The following is a 27,483-nucleotide window of genomic DNA, read 5'->3' as shown; positions in this document are numbered from 1 at the left end:
TGAAGGAAGATGACTAATTGGAAAGTAATTATGTCAAAGAATACAACAGCAAGAAGAAAAGAAACTCTCTGTCGTCCAAATAAACATCTACAATTATGTTAGATAATTTAAGCTAATAACAACACGAAAACAAAACTAAATCTATTGATTTTGCGGTTTATCATGTAAACACATGATCCCTGTTCCAAATTTTTTAACCAACCTGAACTTCATTATCATGTAGTCACATACATGCAGTAAAGACTTCACTTTCCTTTTCCCTTAGATTTTAATACTGCAGCCCATTTGAAGTAACCACAATTTGCTTCTGGATTTGATGAAGGTCCCTGAGATAGAGAATGTGGATTAGATTTTGTAAAAACAAATTCAGGAAAATAGACGGATACATGCACAAATCTCTTATTAGACATAGAGAACCATGTTTTGGTATAGGTGCTCTATTTTCTGGTGTATGGCTTGTATATAGGTTTTTCCCATAATCTATAAAATTGTTTACCTTATCAAAAAGAAAAAAAAGTCACCATAGATGGACATCAGAAAAGGAAAAGAAGGAATGATTATGACACATTCCCCAAGAGAGCATTTTTTGGTTTCTTTGCCTGCTCGGCAAACATAGTTTTTCCAGAAAAACTAAAACTGGAGTAGAAATTCGAGTGCAAGGTGAAATATTATGTTTGCAAGTACTAGGCAATAGGCATCAACTTTCTAGATATCAACTAAATGGCATTTATCTATTAACTGAAATTCACAGCTAGCTTGAATCAGAAGAAATCAAAATGCTTTCACGTGCTTACAAAACTCCTAATTGCTTCCACTCATTCCCCCTCTAAAAACATCTGGCTCCAACCTTATATCCATATAGTGTTATAAAATTTATACTGAAGTACGTATCAGGTAAAAAGAGGGGGGGCACCTATCTGCCATAATTGAGACATGACTATTCTTCATTCTTTTAAACTTAAATTGATATTTCTTAATATCTTACGCCATTGCATCCATATTTTTAACTCAATCCACTAACAATCGGACATACCTCAGCTCGAGCACAGACATAAAATCTGCGGCCCAGATTGGGGCCTGCTTTTTTAACGACCCGAGGAACACAAGGTTCTTGATGGCCCTTACAAAGAGGTACACTATTCTGCATCAATTGGTGAATCCTTTGCCACTCCTGTAATGCCACTTTCCTCTTCTCTTTATCTGTGTCGCATGCATCTAGCTGGCACTCCTTTTGAGTATTTTCAATTGAAGCGCCACTTTCATCATCAGCAGAAGGAACTCCGTTGGGCTCAATCTGAGAATAAGAGATGTCTGTCTGACAAAGTTTAGAACCGGTAAACCTGCTGCTACAAGTCTCACTTCTATGTGTGCGTTTTTGGAAGAATGAGTTAAGTGTCAGTTGAGACCCCTGACTGTGCCTTGCTTTCTTCTTGGCCTCAATGCCGGGCAGAATATTAGTATTTCTTTGAGAACCAATCATCATACTATGAGAAGCTCTACTATCATATTTCTCTGGAGTTGAGATAAATTCTTCGTGACTTGGGATCTGAGGGCTTTCACTTTCCTCCGAAATAACTTGCTCCGTTGTTTGCCTTCTCGTGAACATTGACACTGCACTTTTGAGGAGGAAATTCAAAAGACGAACTACAATGTGATAAACTGAAACACAAAGCACAATGCCGCGCCATTTTTACAAAAATCAAACTGAACATAATTTATCAGTGCTTACATGATGCCGATGGTCAAGAGGGCATCATTTAAATGACTGATGGATAAACTCAACTATTTTATTTTTTTAGATAAACTCAGTTTTGAGTGGATAAACTCATCTACTTATACTTGTAAAAACATGGCACATGGAACATAATAATGTAATATGTACATCACAAAGTCCTCGTATCACTTCATTGGCCATCAAACATGATCCATGTGGTTGCAGTAACTGACTTTCTAATTATCTAAAAACCTTTGGGAAGATATAAGAAAGATATAAGTTAGATTAATTTTTCCTCGAGTAAAATTCCTGGGACTTTCCTCTAGTTCTCCATATTATGAGACCTCCTCCTACAGACAAAATGCAATTGAGACTACCAGCTTGCTAACTTATTTTTATTTTAGAATGAGAAAGAAAAGCTAAATGACTTGATTTCTCTTCTACTTTTTCTGTTTTGAATTGATCTAAACTTGGAGAAGACATAAAAGATTGATTTGATGCACGCAACAAGCATGAAAATCTACTAACCTTCGGTTAACTAGATTACTCCAAATAACAGCATTCACATGCAAAAAGAAGAAAAAAACAGCTTTAGCAGCAGAAGATTGTTTGCTGATTTATTGCTACCTACTTCGATCAATAATTAAACGTATACTTTTTATTTGCATATCACACACATTGATTTCTATCACATTCTGGAAATTAAATTTGGTAACACCAACATCAAACTTCATTTAAAGGGCCTGCGAATTGTGTGAGCAAACATCTATATCAGACAAGGTCCAGTAAAATAAGCACAACAGCGTCTCCAAGAAAATTGATATTCAATTGTAGCTTGATTAAACTCTCACCAAGAGTTTGCTGACTCCCGCAGACCTGGGGATGATATCTAGTAGATAATGACGGGGTGCTATGCTGCATTACTTCAGGGATTTCTACTAAACTCGTGTAAACTGGAACATGATCAGAACCTTCTAATTTGATGCTCCTCCCTCCTTTCCACCTGTGGAATGTAGATGTAGATATCTTGTGATTTACGCATCCTCTATCACCATGTTATGGGACAACGATGAGTGATAAAAGATGCTAACATGAACAATAATGAACAATCGAAAACCCAATCAAACAAGTTGGCCAATCATGTATGTGCTTAACTCATCTGATACTGCTGGAGATTTTCTTTTGCACTATAGATATTTTCGTGGGAAACAAGAGACGTAGAATATAACTAAGGGTACTAGCTGGAATTTTACTTGCTATAATCCTTATAACAGATCAATCAGAAAATGTAACATGACAGACTTAAGAGATAAAACATTTCTCTCCGTCGCAGCAAAGCATGCAGGTAATCGGATCAAACTAATCTCTACTGACATGGAGCTGCTAATTTTTTTCTCTCTTTTAGAGCTACACCCAGTCTTATTAAAAGGGAAAAGCGCAAAAAAGCTCTAAGGTCAGCTGGGGCTTTAAGAGCAGAGCGCAAATAAAGCGTGGGCTTTAATGCAAAAAGGCGCAATGGTGAAAAAATACAAATATATATATATGTATGTTTAGTCCAAGACTAATGATAATAAGCATGAACAACAAATATACGGACAACAAAATTGTAAAAACATTACGATAAAGTGAAATATCAATTATCTAGTGTCACCTCTTCAAGAGAGGCTCATTATGAAGAAGGAAAAGTAGTTCTTAGAGCCTGTTGATGACATTGAAGCGCAAATAAAGCGAGGCGAAGCGCTCAACATGTTTTGAGCCTCACTTTAGGGCTTAAGCGCACTTTAAGCGCATGAATAGCTAAATGTTTACCTTGGCGTATTTCCAGGTTTCCACCTTTGAAATTGCATCAATATATCACACTCTGCAACATGGCAAGTCACAAAGTCATGCCCTTCTTGATTTTCCTCATCATGCAAGCATGATCCGGCACTAAGTATGTGATCAATCCTAGAACCAAAATTAAATTCCTCGGCTCCTGTACTCTGTGACCAGCAAGTATAGGCTCCATTTCTGTAGCAAAATACAAGATGAAGTAATATGACAAAACGTTCATACAACAAGATGCAAGCAATACAATAGTTAAAGGAGATGAGGATGAATACTATGTTACCAGTCTCGGAAAAAAAAAAAAAAAAAGATAAGGATGAATACTTTATCTTATTTTTTAAATGACCTTGAGAAACAAGGAAAATCTCGCCCCATATGTATCTTTGTAGAAAAATGTACAGGAAAGGATTAAAATAGATGACCTTTAGAAGAATTAAATGTTCGCATGTGGTGATGAATTAACATTGGACATGATTTCTTCCCTTTCCCCCTAAGCTGTGTAGTTTAGAAAATTACAAAAGTAAACATAAATAGAAAGAAAGAAACCTATCAGGATGTTTTGCTCTAAAAACATCAAGGAGACGCCCTCCATTTTGCACTAGTAATGATCTAAACCATCTTCTGAACCTGCAATGCAGTGAAAATTAACCAGTTACCAAGTAGAATTGTTATCTTAAGCAAACGAGAAACAAAGGAATTAATTTATACATTGCATATAAAATATTTCAGGAAGCAGCTTACCCATTTTTTTCAAAATCAGGTTCTGCATCGCACCGATCTATGGCAGCAGGAGCAATATTGAGATCACCTACAATGATGATCCTCCTTCCCTGAAGCAGGAGGCACTCCCATCTTCTCTACATAAAAATTACTAGTATGAAGCAAAGCATGTGAAGTTCAGAAATGCAGGTTTACAATGTACATAACAGGCTATTTCTGCAGTCAATGAAGAAACATGGTACTCCAATAGACACAATATCCTGGAGAAGATAGCAGAGATGAGTAAAAAGCAGAAATAATTTGTTAACAAAAAAGAGAGAGAAATGCAGGTTACTGAAGTAGCATTAAGCAACCATAAATAATCAGTTCAGTTCCTTCACCTTGTCCCTTTTTAGTAGGTAAATTGATTTTTCAAATCCTTCTCTTTAAAAAGAAAGGAGAAATTTAAGTAAATAAACACACCAAAGGATGACACCAACCAGAGTCACCTGTCTATCACCAAGAAGGCTCGAGATGCCACAAAAACGATAAAACCTCTAGAAGAATGACCAACTCATCTCTGAGGAATTAGTCAAGTTCTTTTTTTTATTTTTTTATTTTATAAAGTAATATTTTAATAGAAAATGTGGGCTCAAAATGCTCATATACAAGAAGTATACTAAAAGAGTAGAAACCTACAAAAAGACATGGTTCTCTACAAACAACACCTGATCTTCTATACACAAAGGAACCTCACAGATGCACCAAAAAACGAGATAAGAGGTTATTCCTCAATTGTATAAAGTTCATCTTAACATCTTCAAAAGCTCTCCTAGTTCTTTCTCGCCAAAACGGCACATAAGAGCTATTGGAGTAACATTCTATGCCCTGCGCCTTCATTTACATCTACTGCATTTCCAACTGAACATTAACTCTTACACATAAAACACCAACTAACATAGGTAACCTTCCTCTTTCTTTGATACGTTGCCATCAATATCACCCCTCTTGTTGCAAGCGAATTGAAGAAACACATCTTTCTCTGTACCTTTGGAATCCAAACCAATCCATATGGAAGTGCAACCCTCTTCCTAACCAAGAGTTTCTCATAGAATGACCGAACAAAAAAAAAAACTCCCCCCCAAAACTCCATACATCTTGGTTATTCTGTGGTGTTCCTTGTTTGTGAAGCAGCTCAACCAAATTTTGGAACTTCAGCACTTCACCGTCTTGAATGTTCCTCCTAAAACTCAAATCCAGAAAATTCTCCATCTTGGGGTGGGAGTCTTCCTAATTCTGCTACAATCATTTCCTTTTCTGAAATTTATTGGACCCAACATACAGAACTAACTTACCATGTGGCAAGCAAGCAATTGAAACATTCCTACCAGCAGACTTCCCCAGTACTCAAAGTGAATTGTCTAAGTGCTCGAGTCTGAAGTTCAACGGTTCTAACCGTTGACGAACACCTGCGCTATTAAGACAAAGCAATGGAGAATCTATGCCTTGAATGAATCAGGAACAACGGATTAGTGGATTATACTAGCTCCTAAGACTCCTAAGATCCATATATTTCCAATCCTTAAGCCATATATTTTCAATCCTTAAGCCATTACAACCCACAAAGACTTAAGCAACTCCAACATCAAACAGGAGGGTTCAACAACCTTCTATCAGCTAAATAGTTGTAAATTTACATCCCAGATAATAGAGAAACTTTACAAAGCCAGTCATGACCTGGTCGCAACTTTGATCCCTAGGTAAACGACAACGACGAGGCAACTGACATGGGATTTCCACAACAATTTCCAAATAGGATTCATAGTACTCAGGTGGCATAACAATACAGGATTATTACATATTTGGTGCAAGACATCCTCATCGATAAAGCAACAGGTAATTTCGTAATTGAAAATGGGAGAAAATATCATTTCTCAGGTTCTCGTAATTTGAAAACCAAAATGGGAATTGATTACCTCTAACAACTTGTAAAATGTGAGCTTAAATTGGATTCTCTCAGAGTCATCTTGAACAGCTCTGGGCCCATATAAATTGAATAGAACTGCAAGAAGAAAACATTTGGCAATCACCAAACTACGGTAGGAAATAAGATACTTGAATGTGCAACAAAACATTAAAGAAAAATTACCAAAAAATAATTGAAAAGATATATCACATAGTGAGTCAGAAAAATAAAAGGACAAGAAAAGCTTTGGCTATGACTTGTATTCCTATTAAGAATCGAACATCTCATTTGTTTTCCGGGATAGCATGTACTCACCAAAATGACCATGATCAGTGATCAGACAACGTCCCTCACTATCAATCTTAAGAAGCTCATCTCTAGAAAAGCATTCAAGGCCTTCTGCTATTGAAGGGGACTCCTCCTTTCTAGGTTCATATCCTTTAGATGTTGCGAGGAGACCAGTGAAGCCTTCTTCTGCATAAATGGGCAGAGCTACCTCATTGCTCAAGAATGCAGATTTTACACGGCAAAAGGTTGCAACACCTGGACAAGTAGATATGAATTCAATCATTTGTTTATTTATCTACATTGTCCTACTTCAGATATACCAAGTCTTAAGAGAAATGCTAAAATATTATACAATAAAATAAATGCCTTAAGCTTCACAGAGCATAGCTTAGCCTTGTTGATCACACATTATATGCAATCCACAAGATTATATTATTTTCTTTCCAATCTATAAGACTTAAGACTCTCTATGTTCATCAACTTCAACAGCACTTGACAAGTTCTTTGTAGAGGGGGAAAAATAAAAAGGAAAAAATTAAATTTCCACTTTACCACATTAAGAGAATTAAGGGACAAAGAAAAAGGAAATTTAATTTGACACTACACAATGACTAAGGAATCTGATCAGCCTTTCCATTTTCAAGCTTAACAGTTGCTCTCCATAGCTTCTAGAATCCTAGATATGACAAAACCAAAAAGATATGCAGGGTGTTATAGGTATGACGAAAATGTTTCCTCAGATGAAATCATTTTCCAGTTTTATGTTATTTTCAGTTGCTGAAAATATATCAAAAATGAGGAATGGCTTCTGTCACCTATAGGTAGAAGTCATTTCCTTTGTAAGAATTATAACTTTTACTTCGTGTCGCCTGCTACAACACTCGTGAATATCACAAAAACAATATTCTTATAAGTTATACCCTGTCCTCCAGCTTGTACCATTACTATACTCCGCCTATTTTTATATAAGTCAAACATTTCAAAAATAATCTAGCAATGATTTCCAAAGTAAAGCAATTCCAATGAATTGCTCTTCCATATCATATGCGCCCTACAATTGAGTTAGTCCAAACTTTCCCTATCAGTGAAGTCAGTTCAGCTACATTTCATTTAAATAACTCAGCTGAGATTGACACAGATTTGAATAATGCAAATTTAGAGGACATATCAATGAATCAAGTACCCCTCAACCTAGCTCGGTTATATGTTCCCCTGTTCGGGCATATTTCAGCCCCATACTCAATAAACTTCCACTCTTTTTAGGCATATTTCATTCCAATGCTCAATAAAGACAAACTTAGGATATCATACGCACTGTGCAGTGGAGCTAGCCCAAACTTTCCCTATTGGTAAAGATCAGTTCAGCTACATTTCATTGAAAAATAACTCGGCTCATATGACACAGAATGCAATAACGCAAATTCAGCGTACATATCAATCAATCAACTATAGCTCAACCTAGGTCAGCTGTACCGATCCCCTATATTTGTTCCCCTCTATTCCGGTATATTTCATTTCAATATTCAAAAAAACTTCCACTCTTTTCAGGCATATTTCATTCCAATAATCAATAAAGACAAACTTAGCAGTTTTAAAGGCCTATCCAAAACTCACACTTAGTAGGTGTTTGTACATAAAAATGTGACATTTAAAAAAAATGTAAAGTTAAGTTGAAAAAGCGCATTTGGAAATTGAGGTTGTGTCTAGACATGCATTTAACTTGGAAAAAGGTAGAACTTTTGTGACAGGTCAAAATCATTCTTTCAAACTTGAAACTCATCTTCAAAAATTCAGAAAATCAGTCCAATGTATAACCAAAAGCTGATTTGAATTTTTTTAAATATAGCTCATTATTGCCATGGTGTATGCTTTTCGCGGACGACATAGTCCTGATCGATGAGACTCGTAGCGGAGTTAACGCTAAGCTGGAGGATTGGAGACATACCTTGGAGTCTAAAGGATTTAAGCTGAGTAGGACCAAGACAGAGTACTTAGAGTGTAAGTTCAGTGAGACACCCCAGGAGGTTGGCGTGGAAGTTAGGCTTGGTGCTCAGGCCATCCAAAAGAAAAGTAGTTTCAAGTACCTTGGGTCTATCATGCAAGGCAGCGGGGAGATTGACGATGATGTCACACATCGTATTGGGGTAGGGTGGATGAAATGGAGGCTAGCTTCAGGAGTGCTATGTGACAAGAAGGTGCCACCACAACTGAAGGGCAAGTTCTACAGAGTGGTGGTTAGACCGGCTATGTTGTATGGGGCGGAGTGTTGGCCAGTTAAGATCTCTCACGTTCAAAAGATGAAAGTTGCCGAGATGAGAATGTTGAGATGGATGTGTGGGCACACTAGGAGCGACAGGATTAGAAATGAGGCTATTCGGGATAAGGTGGGAGTGGCCTCGGTGGAAGACAAGATGCGGGAAATGCGACTGAGATGGTTTGGGCATGTGAAGAGGAGAGACATAGATGCCCCAGTGCGGAGGTGTGAGAGGTTAGCCATGGATGGTTTCAGAAGAGGTAGGGGTAGGCCAAAGAAATATTGGGGAGAGGTGATTAGACAGGACATGACGCAGTTACAGCTTATCGAGGACATGACCTTAGATAGGAAGGTGTGGAGGACCCACATTAGGGTAGAAGGCTAGTATATAAGTCTCGTTATCTTTCCTTATTAGTAGGCGCATTAGCGCATTATAATTTCTTGTGCTTTGATTTATGTTATTATTTGCTACTTTCTGTACTTTGATTACTCTATTTTATCTGTGCCGCTTTCGTGATTTGCATTTCCATATCGCTTTGAATTCCTTGATTATCCTGTTTTACTGTGTCGCTTGCATTATTTCATTGCAATATCGTTTTAAATCTTTTAACCTTATCTGACCCCCTTTTTATGCTTCTATTGAGCCGAGGGTCTCTCGAAAACAGCCATCCTACCTTGGTAGGAGTAAGGTCTGCGTACATTATACCCTCCCCAGACCCCAAGATGTGGGATTTCACTGGGCTGTTGTTGTTGTTGTTGTTGTATTTATAAAAATGTAAAAAATTCCATGGGCAAACGGCTCCTTAACCTTACAGTTTACACTGGCATACAAATATCTAACAAACTCAAAAAAATATCGACAAAAACGAGTCTTTGCAAACACGGACCTTAGGCAATGTGAAAAGGAGAGCTAAATTAGTAAACTGACCAAGCACTAGAAAATATGTAAGAAAATCACTTATTTTGTGTGAAAACATTTTCCTTCATACCAAAAAACACTAGAAAATACGAAAAAAACATTTATTTTGTGTGAAAACATTTTCCTTCATACCAGACACTAGAAAATACGAAAAAAACACTTATTTTGCGTAAAAACATTTTCCTTCATACCAAACACTAGAAAATACGAAAAAAACACTTATTTTCCGTGAAAACATTTGCCTTCATACCGAACACCAGAAAATACGAAAAAAAACACTTATTTTGCGTGAAAACATTTTCCTTCATACCGAGCACCAGAAAATACGAAAAAAACACTTATTTTGCGTGAAAACATTTTCCTTCATACCGAACACTAGAAAATACGAAAAAAATCACTTATTTTGCGTGAAAACATTTTCCTCCTTACCCAAGACTAGAAAATACGAAAAAATCACGTATTTTGTGTGAAAACATTTTCCTTCATACCGAACACTAGAAAATACGGAAAAAATCACTTATTTTGCGTGAAAACATTCTCCTTCTTACCCAACCTAGAAAATACGAAAAAATCATGTATTTTGTGTGAAAACATTTTCCTTCATACCGAACACTAGAAAATACGAAAAAAATCACTTATTTTGCGTGAAAACATTTTCCTTCATACCGAACACTAGAAAATACGGGAAAAATCACTTATTTTGCGTGAAAACATTTTCCTTCATACCAAACACGCCCTTAAAGGTCATTCGAAACTCAAACTTACCCTAACAGCAACATACAAATATCTAAACAATTAAACAAACTCTTGACAAAAACGAGTCTTTCCAACTACAAGCACTAACACCTAACGCAAATGCGAAAAAGAGAGCTAACTTAGTAAACTAACTGGAATATCCCTACCCTCCACCCAACCAGTGGCGGAGCCACACTATGCTGAGGGTGTTCATCCGAACCCCCTCGGCGGAAAAAAACACTGTTTTTACAAGGTTAAAATTATTTTTTATGTATATATAGTAGATGTTGAACCCCCTTAGGCTTCTTCGGATGTTTACTTTTTTATATTTTGAACCCCTCGACGGAAATCCTGACTCCGCCACTGCACCCAACCACCATACTATTTGTCTAAATTATATACAAATGCTTTTGGACAGTAATTTCTAAAATAAGTAACAAAATCACTTATTTTCCAAGAAAACATTTTCCAAAAAAATTATTTCCGTAGAAAACATTTTTCTTCATACCAAACACGCGCTTAAAGGCTACTCAAACCTCACACTTACCCTACTTACAAGTTACTATACAGTATCATACAGTAAAACCAAACAATACAACAAACGATACAGTCTATCCAAATATTATGTTCATTAATACGGTATAATACAACACCATACTGTAACATGCCATATTGTACATTAATGAACCACAAGAATAACCATCCAAACAGAGGGTAAAGGAGGGGTAAAATAGTAAACTGACCAGAATATCCACCAGAGCGACCACGATCATTAGTACGAGTACAAGAGAAGAAAGACTCATAACCCTCAGCACGAACCAAATCAGCTCTAAGATCGTGTTTGGATAACTTAGTTTCTTGAAAACAGATAATATCAGCGTCAAGTGAATCTAGAAGCTTCTTAAGTGAACCGTATTGTTGTATACGTGGCCTTAATCCGTTTACGTTGTACGTCACGATCTTCATTATTGTACTATGCTGCAAACAACGGTTTCCCTCATTCTTCTTCTTTGTACACAGGAAGGCAAACAAAAGATGTCGTTTTCATATGTATGGGAAAAAAAACACTAATTTTTGAAAAAAGTGAATAATAACGGGTCCTTAAAATAATCCCTAAAGTGTATACTAGAGCATTAATAACCCTTGTAGTTTCTAAAAGTGGTTGCATTTTTTGTCATGTTGGATGAAATCTATTACCTCTTTCTGGTTGGACATGAAGTCTAAGAAAGAAAGGAAGATTTTTAAATTTTGTGATTTAAAATAAGTCAAAGAAATTTTTGTGGTTAGAAATTTTTCATGAAAGATAAAATAAGAATTTTGGAGTTAAATTATTACTACACATAAAAAGATGTCATTCTTTTTTTATTAAGTATCATACAAATTGGGATGGAAAGAGTATTTGTTAACAACTAAGACCCTTTTACTACTAACCCAATACAAAGTACTTTTGAATCTTATAATTTAAAACAAGCCAAAAAAAAAATTGTGACTAGAAATTATTTTATTAAGAATGAAATAGAAATTAATTTAATAATACATATAGACACATTTTTTTAACCTGAATAAAAAAAAAGTATCATATAAATTGAAACGAAGAAAGTATTTTTAACAACTAGCATTGAAAAAATTTACAAGGGAAAAAGTATAACTTATCTCATTTTTCATATATTTTTTGAATATCTAAATTTTATTTTTAAGACATTAAGTTGATCGAAACTTTAAAATTAATCGCATCGACTCTTGAAAAGCGAGAAAGCAAAAGATGCCCCGTAAATTGGGATTGAAGAAGCAATTGGCAGAGTACTTAAAGATGGGCAGAGTTCTGAAGTTCGAGTTTCTGAATTTGTGCCTTAAATCATACAGAACAAACCTTTTTGATACAAGCCAATTTACAGTGATGGCATATTTATAATGACATTATAGTAGAATTTCGAAGGGGAGTACTTAACCTGGAGACTCACAAAAAGTGACGGAATATACACTTAAACTACCAGATTACAGACATTGCAACTGGTTGTTCAAGGAAAAAAGAAACTTCATGCCAAATTCTTTTATATGAAGGGCAAATGAAACTCAACAAACACACTTGGCACGACGACCACCAGCTACAAAGTGCCACGTGGCAGTTACACGTCTCTGAGTACCATCATCTCCGAAGCCATCCACAAGAGAACGTGTATACGAGCATTGTATTCCCACAAAAATTCTTGATGAAGTTCACCTCTCCGTTTATAATACATCTTTACAAAGCTACATTCTCCGTGAATCTCTCACCGTTGGTGAACTTATACTAGCAGTCCTTAAAAGCCTACGAAATTCTGACAGGCTTATCTTTCCGTCTTTGTCAATATCCGCTTCCTCTAGAAGTGGATCTATGGAGCCTTTCAAGCCCGTGTGCTGCAAAAAAGCAAGAGTATTATGTAAGTAAAAGCCAAAAATAATGTCATTATGTTATCTGGGATCATATCTTTCATGCGGAATGGAGAACTGAGTCTACAAGTATGATACACACTCTTAAGAGTGATGAAGCATGTAATTTATGTTACACTCTTTCCTTTCAGTCCCAAGAAGAATGACCTCTTTCTACAATAAATAACAATTTGACTATAAACTTCTCATTTTACCCTTAATGAGATGATTTATAGCCACACAAATATTATGACTTATTTTAGCCCACAAGTTTCAAGAGTCTTATTTTTATTCTTAAACTTCGTGTCAGTCAAACACCTTCACATAAATTGGGACGGAGGGAGTAACTGAATTCTACTATTGTAGGAATAGTAATAACTGACATCTAAGATGCTATGACCCCTTGCTCTTGGAAGAAGCCTGCAAATAACACTAACTTCACTTGAGCAGAAAACATCAGATACAAACCATTTTAAGTTCTTCGGGAGTAATGAATCCATCTCTATCAACATCAAATTTCTCAAAAGCAGCTTGTGATCTTTGTTGCCATTTTGTAGAATTATGCTCCTCCAACTGATGGACATGTAGAGTGGCCGCCACAAACTCCGGGAAATCAACAAGCCCATCTGTGTTACTATCAATCTGCCAAGCAATGAATAAAATACTTTAGGACTCTGAACTGCAGAAGAGACCATATAGTAGAAAGTGACGAAGTTGTATATGATGAAAGCTAGAGAGACTATTATATTACTTGGCAGCATTATTAGCATTGACAATTGAGTAATTTCATATCACCATAAGGATTATGGTGCAGGAACTATTTGGAATATACAATTGACACAAAGAACCCCAAGTATTTGGTCACGGATTTAGGAATGGCGTCAATAACAACTTGCACCACCTCGACTATTCCCTACCTCCCACCAGTACAAGTATCTAACTCCGCACCACCAAGGCTCAGAAAAATGGAAAGGAATCAAATTCTCCTCCCTCCCAATTTATGCAACACTCTTTCCTTTTTACTCAATCCCAAGAAGGATGACATATTTCCATATTTAGTAACAATTTTACTTCAAACTTCCCATTTTACCCTTAATGAGATGATTTATAGCCACATAAATTTCTATGGGTTATTTTAGACTACAAGCTTCAAAAGTAATCGTTTTTCTCTGAATCTCCGTGCTCAGTCAAACACCTTCACAAAAATTGGACGGAGGGAGTAATGTGTTTTGTCTCTACCGGGATTTGGACCGTGGTCTACCTTGAATTTCATCCCAATTCAATGACTGCTATGCAGCAGCCCTGGGTGCATTTAGCAACTGATTACTTTTAAAGAACTTGCTCCTATTCCTAGCTGCAGTCTTCTTATTTCTCTTTTTTAGGGGGTGTGGGGGAGAGCGAGTTGTGTGTGAATATTAAAGTAGTGCAAAAACATGCAACAACTTAAGGCGACAAAAGGTCCTTATACTTCAGAGTAATTATCTAATTATTTATTAGATGTCATGCTTTGCTCCTGATACTTCATTTCAATATAAATAAGTCTACCGCTTGAAGAATCTCAATAACTCGCGACTCTTTCATTTTCCATGGGAGATCCTTGGCGAGGGCCTGCATTAAAAATGAATACGATAAGCCACCAAAATAGATGACCGAGTATATAAGTTAAACAATGTTTTGCATCAAGACACGCAAAACAGAGGTGCCTCATATGTTTGCCACTAGCCATTTATAGCCTGTTTGGCCAAGCTTCTAAAATCATCAGTTTATTTTGAAAAGTGTTTTTTCCAAAAGTATTTTCCGAAAAAGTACTTTTGGTGAGAAGCAATTTGTGTTTGGCTAATCAATTTGAAAACTTTTTGAGCAGCAATTAGTGTTTGACAAGCTTTTAAAAGTGCTTCTAAGTGTATTTTTTCAAACGTGCTTTTCTAAAAAGTACTTTTGGGGAGAAGCTACTTTTCTCAGCCTCTCAAAAACAGCTTCTGCTTCTGCTTCTACTCAAAAAACACTTTTTATTCTCGTAAAAGCTTGGCCAAACACCTCAACTTTGAAAAAAAAAACATTCAAAGAAAGCACTTTTGGCTTAGGAGAAACTTGGCCAAACAGGCTGTTAGAGTTGTGAGGACAAAAACAACCTCCAACATGAAAGATGAGCAAATACCGTTCTCATTTCTTCGAGACTGATGACACCATTCTTATCCACATCGATTGCAGAAAATTGATCCCGCAAATCGGCGAGCTCCTCTTCATCAAGTGTGCTAGCTAATGCCTGCCAGATAACAGAACAGCATCCAGAAATTTACGTTTTGCATATCTGAAGATACTCTACCCACAGAAAGGTCTAAGAAATAAGAAAGCAATGAACTTACCCGTAAGGCAAACTGTTTTAGACGACTGTATCTGACAAATTGCCGCATGTTGGATAAAACAGAAATGTCTAGTGGAATCTCAGATGCATCACCTCCTTCTCGGACCCATGGATGCGCTGAAGATATTTAAGTAGATAATTTTCAGAACAAGTGTTCATTGTATTAACAAATTTAAAGGAATGACATCAGTAACATTTGTTTGCTAATTGATTCGAATACTACAACATAAGGTTCTTCTTTTCAATAAAGCACTAAGTAAGCATATGCTGCATATCTGAAAGTTGCGCTATAATGCATGAAAGGGTCCAAGATTTTTATACACTTTCAGATACTCTTGCATAGCCGATATGGGGCTTTTTAAGTTTAATGCCATCCCACTATGTAACCCGATTCTAGGTTTCATACGTGAACTTTAATGTAGAATGAGGGTTGACAAAGTTGGCGCCGATACAATGTGAAAGAATCTGAGAATCCAATCCAAAACCGTAAGGCAATGGATGGAGTGGTCCAAGATTTATATGCACCCTTGGAATGCCCTTGTATAGCTAATATGAGAAACTTTATACAACTTAACAGTACAAATTCAGAATAATATTACTTACATAGGGCCTGAGCAGCAGTAAGTCTAGCGCGAGGATCCTTCACCAGTAATTTCTTTACAAAATCTTTAGCACTGTTGCTTATGTTTGACCATGGCTTGCGACGAAAATCAGGCTTGTTCCGTAGGACCTAAGCATTATGGAAGCAAAGTTAGAATAAACTATTTAAAAGCAGGCAAATCACAAAGAATAGTTGTTAAATGTCTTATAGGAAGAAAAACAGTTTGGATAAGAGCCACTACAAGGGAGCATCAGCCAAAAGAGAGGTGTTAACAAAGTAAATAGAAGTAACTTCATTGGACTCAAAAGAGAAATGATGAAAAGCTGAAGACCAAAATCACTCGAGAATAAAATGAAATAAAGTAAAATCTCCACAAAGAAAAAAATAACACAGTACCATACTTAGGATGTTACGAGAAGATACCAAAAAAGTGAATGGAAATTCTGAGATTCCAAACGAGATGAAGTTTATTAAGGGAGTGGAAACTTCAAAGGTAAGCATGTAACTTATACAAAATTTGCAAGTTCATTACCTATTACAGCCCTAAAATTGTGATATCCTTTCTTTAGGTTTCCCAAGTTAAAACAAAAATTGAAATGTTGCTAAATTACAGATAATATATTAGCACCTCACCTCCTTGAATATACCATCCTCAGTTTTGTCCCAGAAAGGCCGACGGCCACATAGCAAAATGTATGTAATTACGCCAATACTCCAGACATCTGATTCAGGTCCTGATCTACGCTTTAATACCTCTGGAGCTACATAATATGCACTACCGACAATGTCTTGGAACTTCTTCCCTGCATATATAATTTTCCTATGATAAGTTCTTAAATTTAGAAGAGAAAACAATAATAACAGCCCCTAGATCATTGAAGCACTTGGCAGATGCATGAAGATTATCAATACAATCAAACTCTCTATAACGGTGTCATTTGTCCGGATATTTTTAGCAATTCTAGCGAAATGTTGTTATAGAAAACATATAATATAAAATAACATGACAATCGGTTCCAAGAAAACTTGGCCGTTATTGTGAAATGCAGTTATAGAAGATAATTGTTATAGAGAGATCTAACCGTACTTCAGAAAGATGAGTTTATATAAAATTCTGAACACATTAGATTTCTAGAGTCTCCAATCACCTGGTCTGATGAAGTCCGAAAGACCAAAATCTGTGGCTTTTAATGGTGAATCCTCCTTTGAAGACTTAAAGAGAAAATTCTACAAGATAAAAAAATGTTTAAGACAAGCAATATCAGCATTACCAAGACAAAAGTAGCATTGAACTGCTTGCATACCTCTGGTTTCATATCACGATGCACCAAACCATGTAAATGACACTCAGCTGCAACTTTTAGCATCTGGCGGACAACTATTGCTGCATCCTTTTCAGTATACCGACTGTCTTTTCTGATTAGACAAATTGTGTCAACCCTTATCAGTAAAACTTCATAATCAGCACTTTGAATATAGAACTCACAAATAATCAACTGAAACTGGTAATTTCAAAATACTTACTTGGACAAAATTCGGTCCAGTAATTCTCCACCTTCACATAACCTAAAAGAAAACAAAATCTGAAAAACGTTACCTTGCCATTCAAGTGGAAGAATCAGTAGCCTCAGAGATCCAAAAACAACAAAACTTACTCCATTACGATGTAGACATAATTATCGTCCTCGAATGAATTATAGAATTGAACCACATTCTCATGACCAGCTAAGGCCTTCAATATCTTAACTTCTCTTTTCACATCCTCAACCGCAATGGGAAGAACCATCTGCAGCAAAAAGGAATTGGTACGATTAACTGAGATTGTGTGACAAGACTTGTAAAGGAAGACTAGATAATCATATATTTAAGATAAAAATTAAAAAGCTTGGACAAAAGAAGAAAGGAAAAAAACACTGTGAAATTACTCGTTTTTGCGAGGCCCATTAGCATATAAGGTAAAAATTAACAAGCTTGGCCAAAAGAACAATAAAGCAAAACACTATGAATTTACTCGGATTTTGCAAAATTCATAGGCCTGTTATCCTATAGTGTTGGTGACAACTCCAGATCTGACGAGAGGAGATTATAGGAGATAAAGCTGGCAGGACATTTTACACAGAAAAATCAATAGGCCAACAGCCAAAACTTGCTGCACTGTAGAATGTAGATCAATGGATAATAAAGACTTTGAGAAGTCATTTGCCGATAAGAAATAAGAGATTCTGCAAGTGCTCTATAGACTAAAAAGCAACTTTTAAGAGAACCGGGTAAAGCTAAGGCATTTTCCAGCAAATTACACATGATAATAACAGCAGAATTGCTCATGAAAGCCAAAAGTTCAACATCGAATTCAGTTTATGAGTCTCTGAAGCTTGTTGACTTCAGATAAAGACAAGTCTACAAACCCCAAAAGACAATCAAACACCAAGTCCAGCTATGTTTTTTCAAATATAACGTCTATTTACAAGGCCAGATTCACTCTTTAGACCATCTACAAGAACTGCATCAGGGGCGGATCCACAGTATCGGTCATCCAAACTCGGTATATATATATATATATTTAGAGATTCTCTAAATATCTATAAATCTTTGTCTGTGAACCCAGTTATTATTGTATATATTAACTTGAATTTGCAGTAGGAACCCATAAATTTCAAATCCTGGATCCGTCGCTGAACTGCATAAGCAGGATAATCCAAGATTTCACTAAAGATACTCCCTTTCAGGCAGAAAAAAACTAGAAAAATAGCATCTGTTTGCACTAAATAAACATAGGCATCTACTAGAAAAGCCAACATTTGCAGTTGCTGAATAATATTCTTTCTTGCAGTTGCTGAATAATATTCTTTTCTAAGAACCTAAAGATCCCAGTCAACAACAACAACAATATGAGCCTACAGAATAAGAATCTAACATTTCAAAAAACACATAAAAGATTCAAAATCAGTGTTTGGCCATTAGAATTATTCACTGTTTTCCGGAAAAAAAATTCACTTTATTTCAAAATCAGTGTTTGGTTATAAGATTTCCAAATCCAACTTGGAGTTGGATTCCAAATCTGGAAAACTGCTCCAATCCTGTTTTCCAACTCCATCTTCATAAAATTCCAAATATAGTAAAAAAAAAAAAAAAAAAAAAAAAAAAATTGGAATCTATGCCCAAACACGAATCTTAACATTTCAGAAACACATAAAAGATACAAAATAAGAATACAAACAATCCTCTAAAAAATAACAAACAAAAAAAAAAAAAAAACTGTCCACAATATAAGAATACAAACAATACATGTAAAATGAAGATTTAACAAAAAAAAATCAATTCTTTACCTTGTTTTTCTCAATTCTTTTGACAGCAACACGATCTCCTGAAGATTTATCTGTAGCAACATATGTATATCCAAATTGTCCATGACCCAACAATTTCCCAATAGTATACCTCTTATCAAAATCTTTTTCATACCCAAAATCTGTTCTTTTACCGCATGGAATAACCCCACTTTGTCTTCTTGAACTTGGCTTAACAACAACATTAGAATTCCTAGGTTGTTGTTGTTTTTCTTGTTTTTTTTTATTAATATTACCTTTATCTCTATTATAATTATTATTATTATTATTATTATTAATAACACCTGTTGTTGTTGTTGAAGAAGAAGTTGTTGCCTTTGATGTTTCCCTTCTATTTTGATGAACATTTATTGTAGTGTTTGTTGTTGTGTTGTTGGATGTTGAAGGGGTTTGGCTATTTGAACCACTAACTTTTGAGCTTGAAAAACAACTACCCATATTTGCAAAATGATGAAAAACAAAAATGCAATCTTTTTTAGATCATTAGACAAAATGAAGAATAAAGATTCAAGAACGGTGGTATATTGTGTACATATAATTAAATAGCAAAGAGAAGGGCTAAAAAATGTTTATATATGTTTGGAGAAATGTGAAAACAATAATGAGATTTAAGAGGAAAGTTTGAAGTAGATAGGAGGAAGAAGGGAAGAAAGATGGTGGTGGTCAAAGAGACTTTTTTTCTGGAAGAGGAGAGGAGGAGGAAAGAGGTGGGGGTGGGGTTGGGGTTGGTGTGGTGGGGTGGGGTTAGGGGAGTGGGTGGGGGGGTTGCTAAAGAACTCCCCCTAAATTTTTCCAGTTTGGATTTTGGTGAAAAGTTTGATTTTTTGTTTCCTTTTAAGTTTCCTCTATTTTATTTCTTTTTCTTTTTTTTTTTTTTTTTGTGCGTGTGTGTGTGTTTTCAAATTAATTTTTTAGAATTTTTGAAGAAGAGAGGAGCAGGAAAGAGGGGTGTTTCGGGGGGCGGTTTGCTAAAGAACTCCCCCTAAATTTTTCCAGTTTGGATTTTGATGAAAAGCTGAAACGTTTCACATTATGATTTATTTTTTTTTGTTTCCTTTTAAGTTTACTCTATTTTATCTCTATTTTTTTGCGTGTTTTAAATTGAATTTTTGGAAGAAGAGAGAAGGAGGAAAGAGGAGTGAGGGTTGGGGTGGGGTGGGGTGGGGTGGGGGAGTTGCTACAGAACTCCCCCCTAATTTTTCCAGTTAGGAATGATGAAAGTTGAATTTTTATTTTTTTATCTTCACATTGTGATTTAACGGGAGTTTTTGCTTCCTTTTAAGTTTTGTCTATTTTGTTTATCCTTGTTCTTGGCATTTTTTGCAGCATTAAATTTTTTGTTTGTGTGTTTTGCTAAGGGAGTAGAAGCCAAGTCCACTCCTTAGAAGCGTATTTCACACGTCCTAGGAAAAACATCTTGTATGGACAATTTTTAATGAAAACTATTTTGGCTAAATCATTTTCATGTTTAAAATATTCAAAATTATGGTGATTGACCATTATTAAAATAATTTTAGTTACTTACATAAGGTTCGTTTCTTTTTACAAAATAAAATCTTGAATTTGAATAATTCAAAATCATATAGTCTTAAAATCACTAGTATATTGTTCAATTAAAACTTTATGTGAAGATAACTACAACTCTATTTGTTAGTATATGTTATACCCGTACGACGACTGATCTCCAACGTACAACTACCACCACCCTCACTAACCTCACCACCAACCATCTTTAGCCAACCTCCATCACCTACCATCAACATACCTCTCAGCCACCCTCATTGATTATAATTACCATCTCACAATAATGAGCAAGGTGGTTGAGATGGAGGCTCGTATTTGGTGTCCTGTATGATAATAAAGCGCCATCAAGACTTAAAGGTAAGTTCTACAATCGATGTTATTATATGGGGTGGAGTGTTGGCCAGTCAAGACCTCTCATGTCTAAAAGATGAAAGTTGCGGAAAGGATGTTGAGGTGGATGTGTAGGCCTACTAGGAGAAATATGGTCAGGAATGAAGATATTCGGGACAGTGGGTGCGGCCTCAGTGGCAGACAAGATGCGTGAGGCAAGACTGGGATGGTTCAGATATGTCCAGAGGAGAGACACAAACGGTTCGATGAGGAGGTGTGAGAGGCTGGCGATGGAGGGCAGGAGGTGAGGTAGAAGGTATGCCGAAAAAGTATTTGAGAGAGATGATCAGGCAGGACATGACAAGTCTTCAGTTTATCGAGGACATGACCCTAGATAGGAAGGCGTGGAGGTCGAGGATAAGGGCAGAAAGCCAAGAGAGAGTAGATACAAGTTTGTTTTTCTTAACCTATAGGTTTAGTATTATCTTTGTCTTGGTTTAGTATTATCTTCGTCTTTTTATTATTTTATTATTCTCACGTTTCTTATTCTTATTACTACACGTTGTCTCTCTTGCATAATATCTTGCTATTATTACTGCCTATGTTTTCATAATTATTTTGCTTATGCTTTACTTGAACCGAGAGTCTATCGGAAACAACCTTTCTATCTGTCAAGGTAGGAGTAAGGTCTGCGTATACTCTACCCTCCCCAGAGCCCACTTGTAGGATTATACTGGGTATGTTGCTGCTGTTTTATCAAACAAAAAATATTTTTTATTATATCATATAAATTACTATCTTTTTCTATTTTTTGTTGGTCACCTTTCGGAGTACGAGGGCCAAGCACAAATTGATTACCTACTCTCCCGAAAGTGCGATAGACGTTTATGCACGGACTGCAAGGTTATCCCGAGTGAGAACCTCACAACCCAACATAAGCTCTTGGTTATGGACCTGGAGATAAAAAGAAAGAGAAGAAAGAGGGTTGTATCGGGTCAGCCGAAGGTTAGGAGGGACGCTTTGAACAAGGACAATGCCCAAGAGCTGGGGGAGCGATTAAGGGCATTGGGAGCCTGGAGGAGTAGCGGGGATGCGAGTAATATATGGACTACGACGGCTGCTAACATCAGAAAAGCGGCAAGAGAGGTGCTAGGGATCTCAAAGGGTTACTCTAGCAGACACAAAGGGGACTGGTAGTGGAATTGAGAGGTACAAGGTAGAGTGGAAGCTAAGAAAGCAGCGTATCTAAAGCTAGTAGAGAGCACAGACGAGGAAGACAAGAGGACTAACAGGGAGCTATATAAGAAGGCGAGGAAGGAGGCGAAGTTAGCGGTTACGGCGGCTAAGACGGCTACTTTTGGGCGCTTGTATGAAGATTTGGGGGGAAAAGACGGGGACAAGAAGTTGTACAGGCTAGCCAAAGTGACGGAGAGGAAGGCTCGGGACCTGGATCAAGTGAAGTGTATCAAAGACGAGGGAGGGAAAGTATTGGTGGAGGATTCCCTTATTAGACGAAGATGGCAGTCCTACTTTCATAAACTCCTAAACGAAGAGAGGGACCGGAACATCGTTTTAGGCAAATTGGAGCTCTCTGAGTGCTACCGCGATTTTGGATACTGCAGGCGGGTCAAGGTTGAAGAGGTCGAGGGGGTTATGCGGAAGATGAGCAGGGGGAGAATGACCGGGCCAGATGAAATACCGGTAGAATTTTGGAAGAATGCGGGTAGGGGACGCTTGGAGTGGCTTACGCGGTTGTTGAATGTTATTTTTAGGACGGCGGAGATGCCTGAAGAGTGGAGATGGAGCATCATGATCCCGTTGTATAAAAACAAGGGGGATATCCAGAACTGCAACAACTATATGGGTATCAAGCTGTTAAGCCATACGATGAAAGTTTGGGAGAGAGTGGTGGAAGCGAGGATGAGGAAGTCAGTTTCTATTTCGAAGAACCAGTTCGGATTCATGCCGGGGCGTTCGACTACAGAAGCCATTCACCTTGTGAGGAGGTTGGTGGAGCAGTATAGGGATAAAAAGACTGACTTGCACATGGTGTTTGTTGACCTTAAGAAGGCTTACGACAAAGTCCCAAGAGAGGTGTTGTGGAGATGTCTGGAAGCTAGAGGTGTTCCTGTAGTATACATTAGAGAGATTAAGGACATGTATGATGGAGCCAAGACCCGGGTGAGAACGGCTAGAGGTGACTCGGAACACTTTCCAGTCACGATGGGCCTGCACCAGGGGTCCGCGCTTAGCCCGTTTCTGTTTGTTGTGGCAATGGACGCTCTGACAAGCCACATTCAAGGAGAGGTTCCGTGGTGCATGTTGTTTGCAGATGACATTGTGCTTATTGACGAGTCGCGGAGCGGTGTTAACGGGAGACTGGAGGTTTGGCGACAGACTCTGGAGTCGAAGGGTTTCAAGTTGAGCAGGACTAAGACAGAGTACTTAGAGTGCAAGTTCAGTGATGAGGGTCAAGTAGAGGACGAGAACGTGCAGCTGGATACTTAGGTCATCCCGAAGAAAGAAAGTTTCAAGTAACCGGGTCGATCATCCAAGGGACTGGCGAGATTGACGACGATGTCACACATCGTATTGGAGCAGGATGGATGAAATGGAAGTTCGCATCGAGGGTGTTGTGCGATAAGAAGGTGTCGCCTATTCTAAAGGGAAAGTTCTACAAAGCGGTGGTTAGACCGGCTATATTATATGGGATGGAATGCTGGTCAGTTAAGAAAGCTCATGTCCAGAAGATGAAGGTAGCTGAGATGCGAATGCTGAGATGGATGTGCGGGCATACCAAGAGAGATAGGATTCAGAATGAAATGATCCGGGATAAGGTGGGTGTGGCCCCTGTGGTGGATAAGATGCGGGAAGGGAGGTTGAGGTGGTTTGGCCATGTGTAGCAGAGATGCGCTGATACGCCAGTGAGGAGGTGTGAGAAGATGGCAGTGGTGGGCCTGAAGAGAGGGAGCGGTAGGCCAAAGAAGGCTTGGGGAGAGGTGATTCGGCAGGACATGGCGCTACTTCAGCTTACCGAGGACATGATCGGTGATAGGAGGGGTGGAGGTCAAGTATCAGGGTAGAGGGCTAGTGGGGGGCCGCGAGGTTTCATTTCTCGTATTAGGAGTATTTTTATCCTACTTCTATGTGTTAGGTCTTATCTATCGTTGTTGTTTTATCATGACTTCGTTGCTCTTGCTATTTCTCATTTTCGCATAGTTTTGATTTGCTTGTCCGTATCTGACTCTTTTCCCTTGTTTTCCTTGTTTTCTTTTGAGCCGAGAGTCTTTCGGAAACAACCTCCCTACCTTCCAAGGTGGGGGTAAGGTCTGCGTACACTTTACCCTTCACAAACCCCACATTGTGGGATTCAACAGGGTATGTTGTTGTTGTTGTATAGTTATTAATTTTTAATTCTATGTTTACTAATTTTAAAAAATAGTAATTATACACATGCAGACGCTACAAAAACAAATACTACTAACTTTTATTTATCCAGGATATAAATTCGGATACAACAACTTAATAATCAAACAACTATTCAGATTCGTACATCTTACTCATAATAAACACAAAATCAAGTCCCCCTTGTTCCCCCTACGACGTAGCCCAATTTCAAAGCATAATATACATCTTAGCCAACAGGATCCCCTTAATCATAGCTACACAAAATGATACGCTCAAATTACACCTAAATTATGGCGTTAGGCGGTCGGTGTCAAATATAGTAACCCAACTAGGTTGGGGTCGAATCCCACAGGGAATACAGTGTGAAATAAATTCTAATTATATATGTTAGTAATCTCTAAAGTCTTTAGTTCTATTCCGACTAGGGTAAAAAAAGGTTTTGGTTTGTATTCGCTATTTTGAAGTATTTAGAATTTATTTGGATTAGAATAACCAAAGTTGTGTTGCCACTGTGATTAGATGTTATGCTATGGGTATCAATATGATATATTTCTAATGGGTGGTGGTTATGTATGCACTTAATTTCTAATACACTTCCTAATATTTTCCAATAGTTAGAAAGTATTTCTTTTCATGATATTCCCCAAATATAGAAAAGTTGCAAGTACAACCGATTAAATATGCCAAGTAGAACTCATCTTATTCCTAACTGAGTTCATTAAACGAGGGCTAGCGCCCGGAGTCTTTGTTATATTATTTCAACCCAAACCCTAGTTTATCTTTCCAAATAAAACTAGGGTTTGTGCATAAGTAAGTGTTTGCAACCACTAACTAACAATGAATATGAGAAATAATAAAACACATCACAACCCATTATATATATATATATATATATATATATATATATACAATGTTAGACACCAATTACATAACACCCATCATTTGGGTCCACAACTCTGATTAAAGAACTACTCACACATAGTAGTCACAAAAAGAGTAAACAATAATGGAGACATAAAGCTTACAAAGTGTAATAAAGATGGTGGGAATGGAATCTTTTTGTCTTCACTAAGCTCCAAAAGGGGGGTATTCAATGCTCACCCACCAATGAAAAAAGTGTTAAATGTTGGAGAATAATCTGATAATGACAAAAACCTAAAATGTTCTTTAAATAGGCTCTAAAAAACGCACATCAGCAATTGGCAAAACTGCCCCTAGTGGCAGAATTAACAGACCGTCCAGTTCGACGGGCCGTCGATTCCTTCGTTTTTTAGTTCTTCAGTTTGACGGTCCATTCGACGGTGCCGTCGACTAGTTCGACGCCCCGTCGATTCTTCTGTCTTTCCCTCTTATGATGGATAAGTCTGTTTGACGAGACAAACGACGAAACGTCGATCCATTCGATGCTTTGTCGATGGCTCCGTCCTTTGTCCTCTTCAACTTAAGCCATCACTGGAAAATTCAACTTATCGACGTCCAATCGACGGACCGTCGAGTCTTCATTTTTGGGCAATTCTTCCTTTTTCTTTGTTTTTGCTTTTGGGCCATCGCCTTCATAAAACATAACAAAAACACATTAAAATGAACCATACTTACTTGAGAACACCCAAAATCCATAGTAAAAAAGGCGTCGAATGTACCACAAATCTGCGTCACATCAACACCCCCAACTTAGGATCTTTGCTTGTCCTCAAGCAAGTCAGACAAAGCAACTACAAAATAAAAACTATAACTAAACTAAAAACAGTATAAAAGTAACTACAATGGTGTTTGTTCATCACTACCGGCATGAGCGTTTTCACGTTAACTCCTTCTTTCCTCATTTCAAAACAAAGTTCTTTCATCATAACTCATTAGAATTGACTATGACGCTTCAATCAATGACATCACATTATCAGAAGCATTTATACGTGCGAGTATTCACCATTATGCCCTCACTTGGATCAGAGAATGTCCCACACACAATTTTAAGATAAGATACGGGACAAGGATAAATGAGAATAGAAAGCACTCACGCTCACAAAGAAGTTCATGATATACAAGTGTAGATACCATATGCTTGCCTTTAATTTCAATGCTTCACACTTTCGGATGGTTCAGTTGTGATCACTATGGGACTTGTTCATGGGTTGTAATGTAGGCTCAGGGACGGGTAGGATACTTATTTGGGAATTAGTGACTCATCCTCCTCGACACTACACATTTTCACTTTTTTGTTTGCACACCCATTTTATTCATGATTAGTTCCTCAACTTATGACTATGATGTGATTTGATTCCTACTAGAATTTACAATCTTTCTATGAGACAATTGTTAGGGTTTTTTTTTTAATTATTATTATTATATATATATATATATATATATATATATATATATATATCACATCTAGTTCTCGACTATGTAACTTCCACACCCCCAGCTTTAGGCTCTTAGCCTCTACTTCACACATATGTCACCCCCAACTTAGGCGATTTGCCTCTTTTCTCTCGTAGCGTCAAGGAGGGAACGGGTGCAAAGATGAAATTGATTCATGAAGAGGGGAAAAGGTTTGTTACGGCTAATCAAGAAAAAAGAATGGGTCAAAGGCTCAAAAGGGGGAACTAATGATATTCATATAGAATGGGTTTTGGGCTTTTTAAGGCTAAAGTGACTATTACAAGGAAAGCCTATGATCACTTCACAACCAACTATCCTAAGCAATATAGCACGACTTACCAGGCAAGTTCTAGATCCATATATGCCAACGATGAACACAAGAAATTCTCACACGCACAATGGCATAAGGATTTGAACACTCAACCCATACACACTCTAATATCTATGATGTCACAAAAAGAACCATACATGTCAATTCATTACATCTTATGATAGGCAATAAAATCTCGGAGGGGTCAATTTTAAATCAATTCATTTCCAAGTTCAAAAATATCCTTTTCATTCCAATTTGTTCTCAAAACTCATGCCATAAGTTCAAAATGCAACAACTACTAAAGTCACAATTACTCTAAGCAAGATTTAACACATATATACACTACAAGATACATCAGGTTACCCCACCCCCAGCAAAAAGAGGATGCAGTGTCCCCAATGCATCAAAATC

The 27,483-nt window shown here is 37.2% G+C and overlaps 3 protein-coding genes across 5 annotated transcripts; 1 reads left to right on the top strand and 2 right to left on the bottom strand.

The window, feature by feature from the left end:
• Window positions 1–11,963, bottom strand: LOC132617502 (DNA-(apurinic or apyrimidinic site) endonuclease 2). 2 transcript variants are annotated; one of them, XM_060332508.1, is made up of 9 exons: window positions 11,146–11,963; window positions 6,522–6,749; window positions 6,217–6,302; window positions 4,283–4,398; window positions 4,088–4,168; window positions 3,524–3,724; window positions 2,566–2,759; window positions 1,034–1,611; window positions 1–326 (listed from the first exon to the last, which is right to left on the bottom strand). In XM_060332508.1, the coding sequence occupies exons 1-9, from the start codon at window positions 11,366–11,368 to the stop codon at window positions 246–248; spliced, it is 1,788 nt and encodes a 595-aa protein (XP_060188491.1). In that variant the 5' UTR covers window positions 11,369–11,963; the 3' UTR covers window positions 1–245. The 2 variants fall into 2 exon arrangements, with proteins under 2 accessions (XP_060188491.1, XP_060188492.1); XM_060332509.1 differs by having other exon boundaries at window positions 2,566–2,717; window positions 11,146–11,951.
• A 259-nt stretch (window positions 11,964–12,222) lies between these two features.
• LOC132617504 (calcium-dependent protein kinase 28-like) lies at window positions 12,223–19,818 on the bottom strand. 2 transcript variants are annotated; one of them, XM_060332510.1, is made up of 12 exons: window positions 19,104–19,818; window positions 17,433–17,563; window positions 17,302–17,343; window positions 17,082–17,217; window positions 16,926–17,004; window positions 16,411–16,580; window positions 15,780–15,906; window positions 15,178–15,293; window positions 14,970–15,077; window positions 14,357–14,419; window positions 13,280–13,453; window positions 12,223–12,799 (listed from the first exon to the last, which is right to left on the bottom strand). In XM_060332510.1, the coding sequence occupies exons 1-12, from the start codon at window positions 19,557–19,559 to the stop codon at window positions 12,653–12,655; spliced, it is 1,749 nt and encodes a 582-aa protein (XP_060188493.1). In that variant the 5' UTR covers window positions 19,560–19,818; the 3' UTR covers window positions 12,223–12,652. The 2 variants fall into 2 exon arrangements, with proteins under 2 accessions (XP_060188493.1, XP_060188494.1); XM_060332511.1 differs by having other exon boundaries at window positions 17,082–17,193; window positions 19,104–19,816.
• Window positions 19,819–21,923: 2,105 nt separating this feature from the next.
• On the top strand, window positions 21,924–23,483 carry LOC132620134 (uncharacterized). Its single transcript, XM_060334835.1, has 4 exons — window positions 21,924–22,071; window positions 22,192–22,698; window positions 22,809–22,903; window positions 22,995–23,483. Exons 1-4 carry the CDS (start codon window positions 21,924–21,926, stop codon window positions 23,481–23,483), a joined length of 1,239 nt encoding a protein of 412 aa, XP_060190818.1.
• Window positions 23,484–27,483: the final 4,000 nt, after the last annotated feature.

The sequence above is a fragment of the Lycium barbarum genome, chromosome 11, assembly GCF_019175385.1.
Source record: "Lycium barbarum isolate Lr01 chromosome 11, ASM1917538v2, whole genome shotgun sequence".
Taxonomy (NCBI): domain Eukaryota; kingdom Viridiplantae; phylum Streptophyta; class Magnoliopsida; order Solanales; family Solanaceae; genus Lycium; species Lycium barbarum.
Note: the sequence above shows the minus strand (reverse complement) of the source record. Positions and strands in the feature narration are given on the sequence as shown.

What these genes read in the sequence shown, in the direction of transcription:
- LOC132617502 (XM_060332508.1), bottom strand. Translation starts at nt 11,368, where the DNA reads ATGAAGATCGTGACGTACAACGTAAACGGATTAAGGCCACGTATACAA. An exon ending in TCGCTCTGGTGGATATTCTG is followed by an intron (nt 6,750 to 11,145) that starts GTCAGTTTACTA and finishes CTACTTGTCCAG; the next exon opens with GTGTTGCAACCTTTTGCCGT. An exon ending in AGAGCAAAACATCCTGATAG is followed by an intron (nt 3,725 to 4,087) that starts GTTTCTTTCTTT and finishes ATTTTGCTACAG; the next exon opens with AAATGGAGCCTATACTTGCT.
- LOC132617504 (XM_060332510.1), bottom strand. Translation starts at nt 19,559, where the DNA reads ATGGGTAGTTGTTTTTCAAGCTCAAAAGTTAGTGGTTCAAATAGCCAA. An exon ending in AGGATGGTATATTCAAGGAG is followed by an intron (nt 15,907 to 16,410) that starts GTGAGGTGCTAA and finishes CATAATGCTTAG; the next exon opens with GTCCTACGGAACAAGCCTGA. An exon ending in GTCTCGAAGAAATGAGAACG is followed by an intron (nt 14,420 to 14,969) that starts GTATTTGCTCAT and finishes TTTTTAATGCAG; the next exon opens with GCCCTCGCCAAGGATCTCCC.
- LOC132620134 (XM_060334835.1), top strand. Translation starts at nt 21,924, where the DNA reads ATGGACCTGGAGATAAAAAGAAAGAGAAGAAAGAGGGTTGTATCGGGT. An exon ending in GAGGAGTAGCGGGGATGCGA is followed by an intron (nt 22,072 to 22,191) that starts GTAATATATGGA and finishes GAGAGGTACAAG; the next exon opens with GTAGAGTGGAAGCTAAGAAA. An exon ending in AGAATTTTGGAAGAATGCGG is followed by an intron (nt 22,699 to 22,808) that starts GTAGGGGACGCT and finishes TATAAAAACAAG; the next exon opens with GGGGATATCCAGAACTGCAA.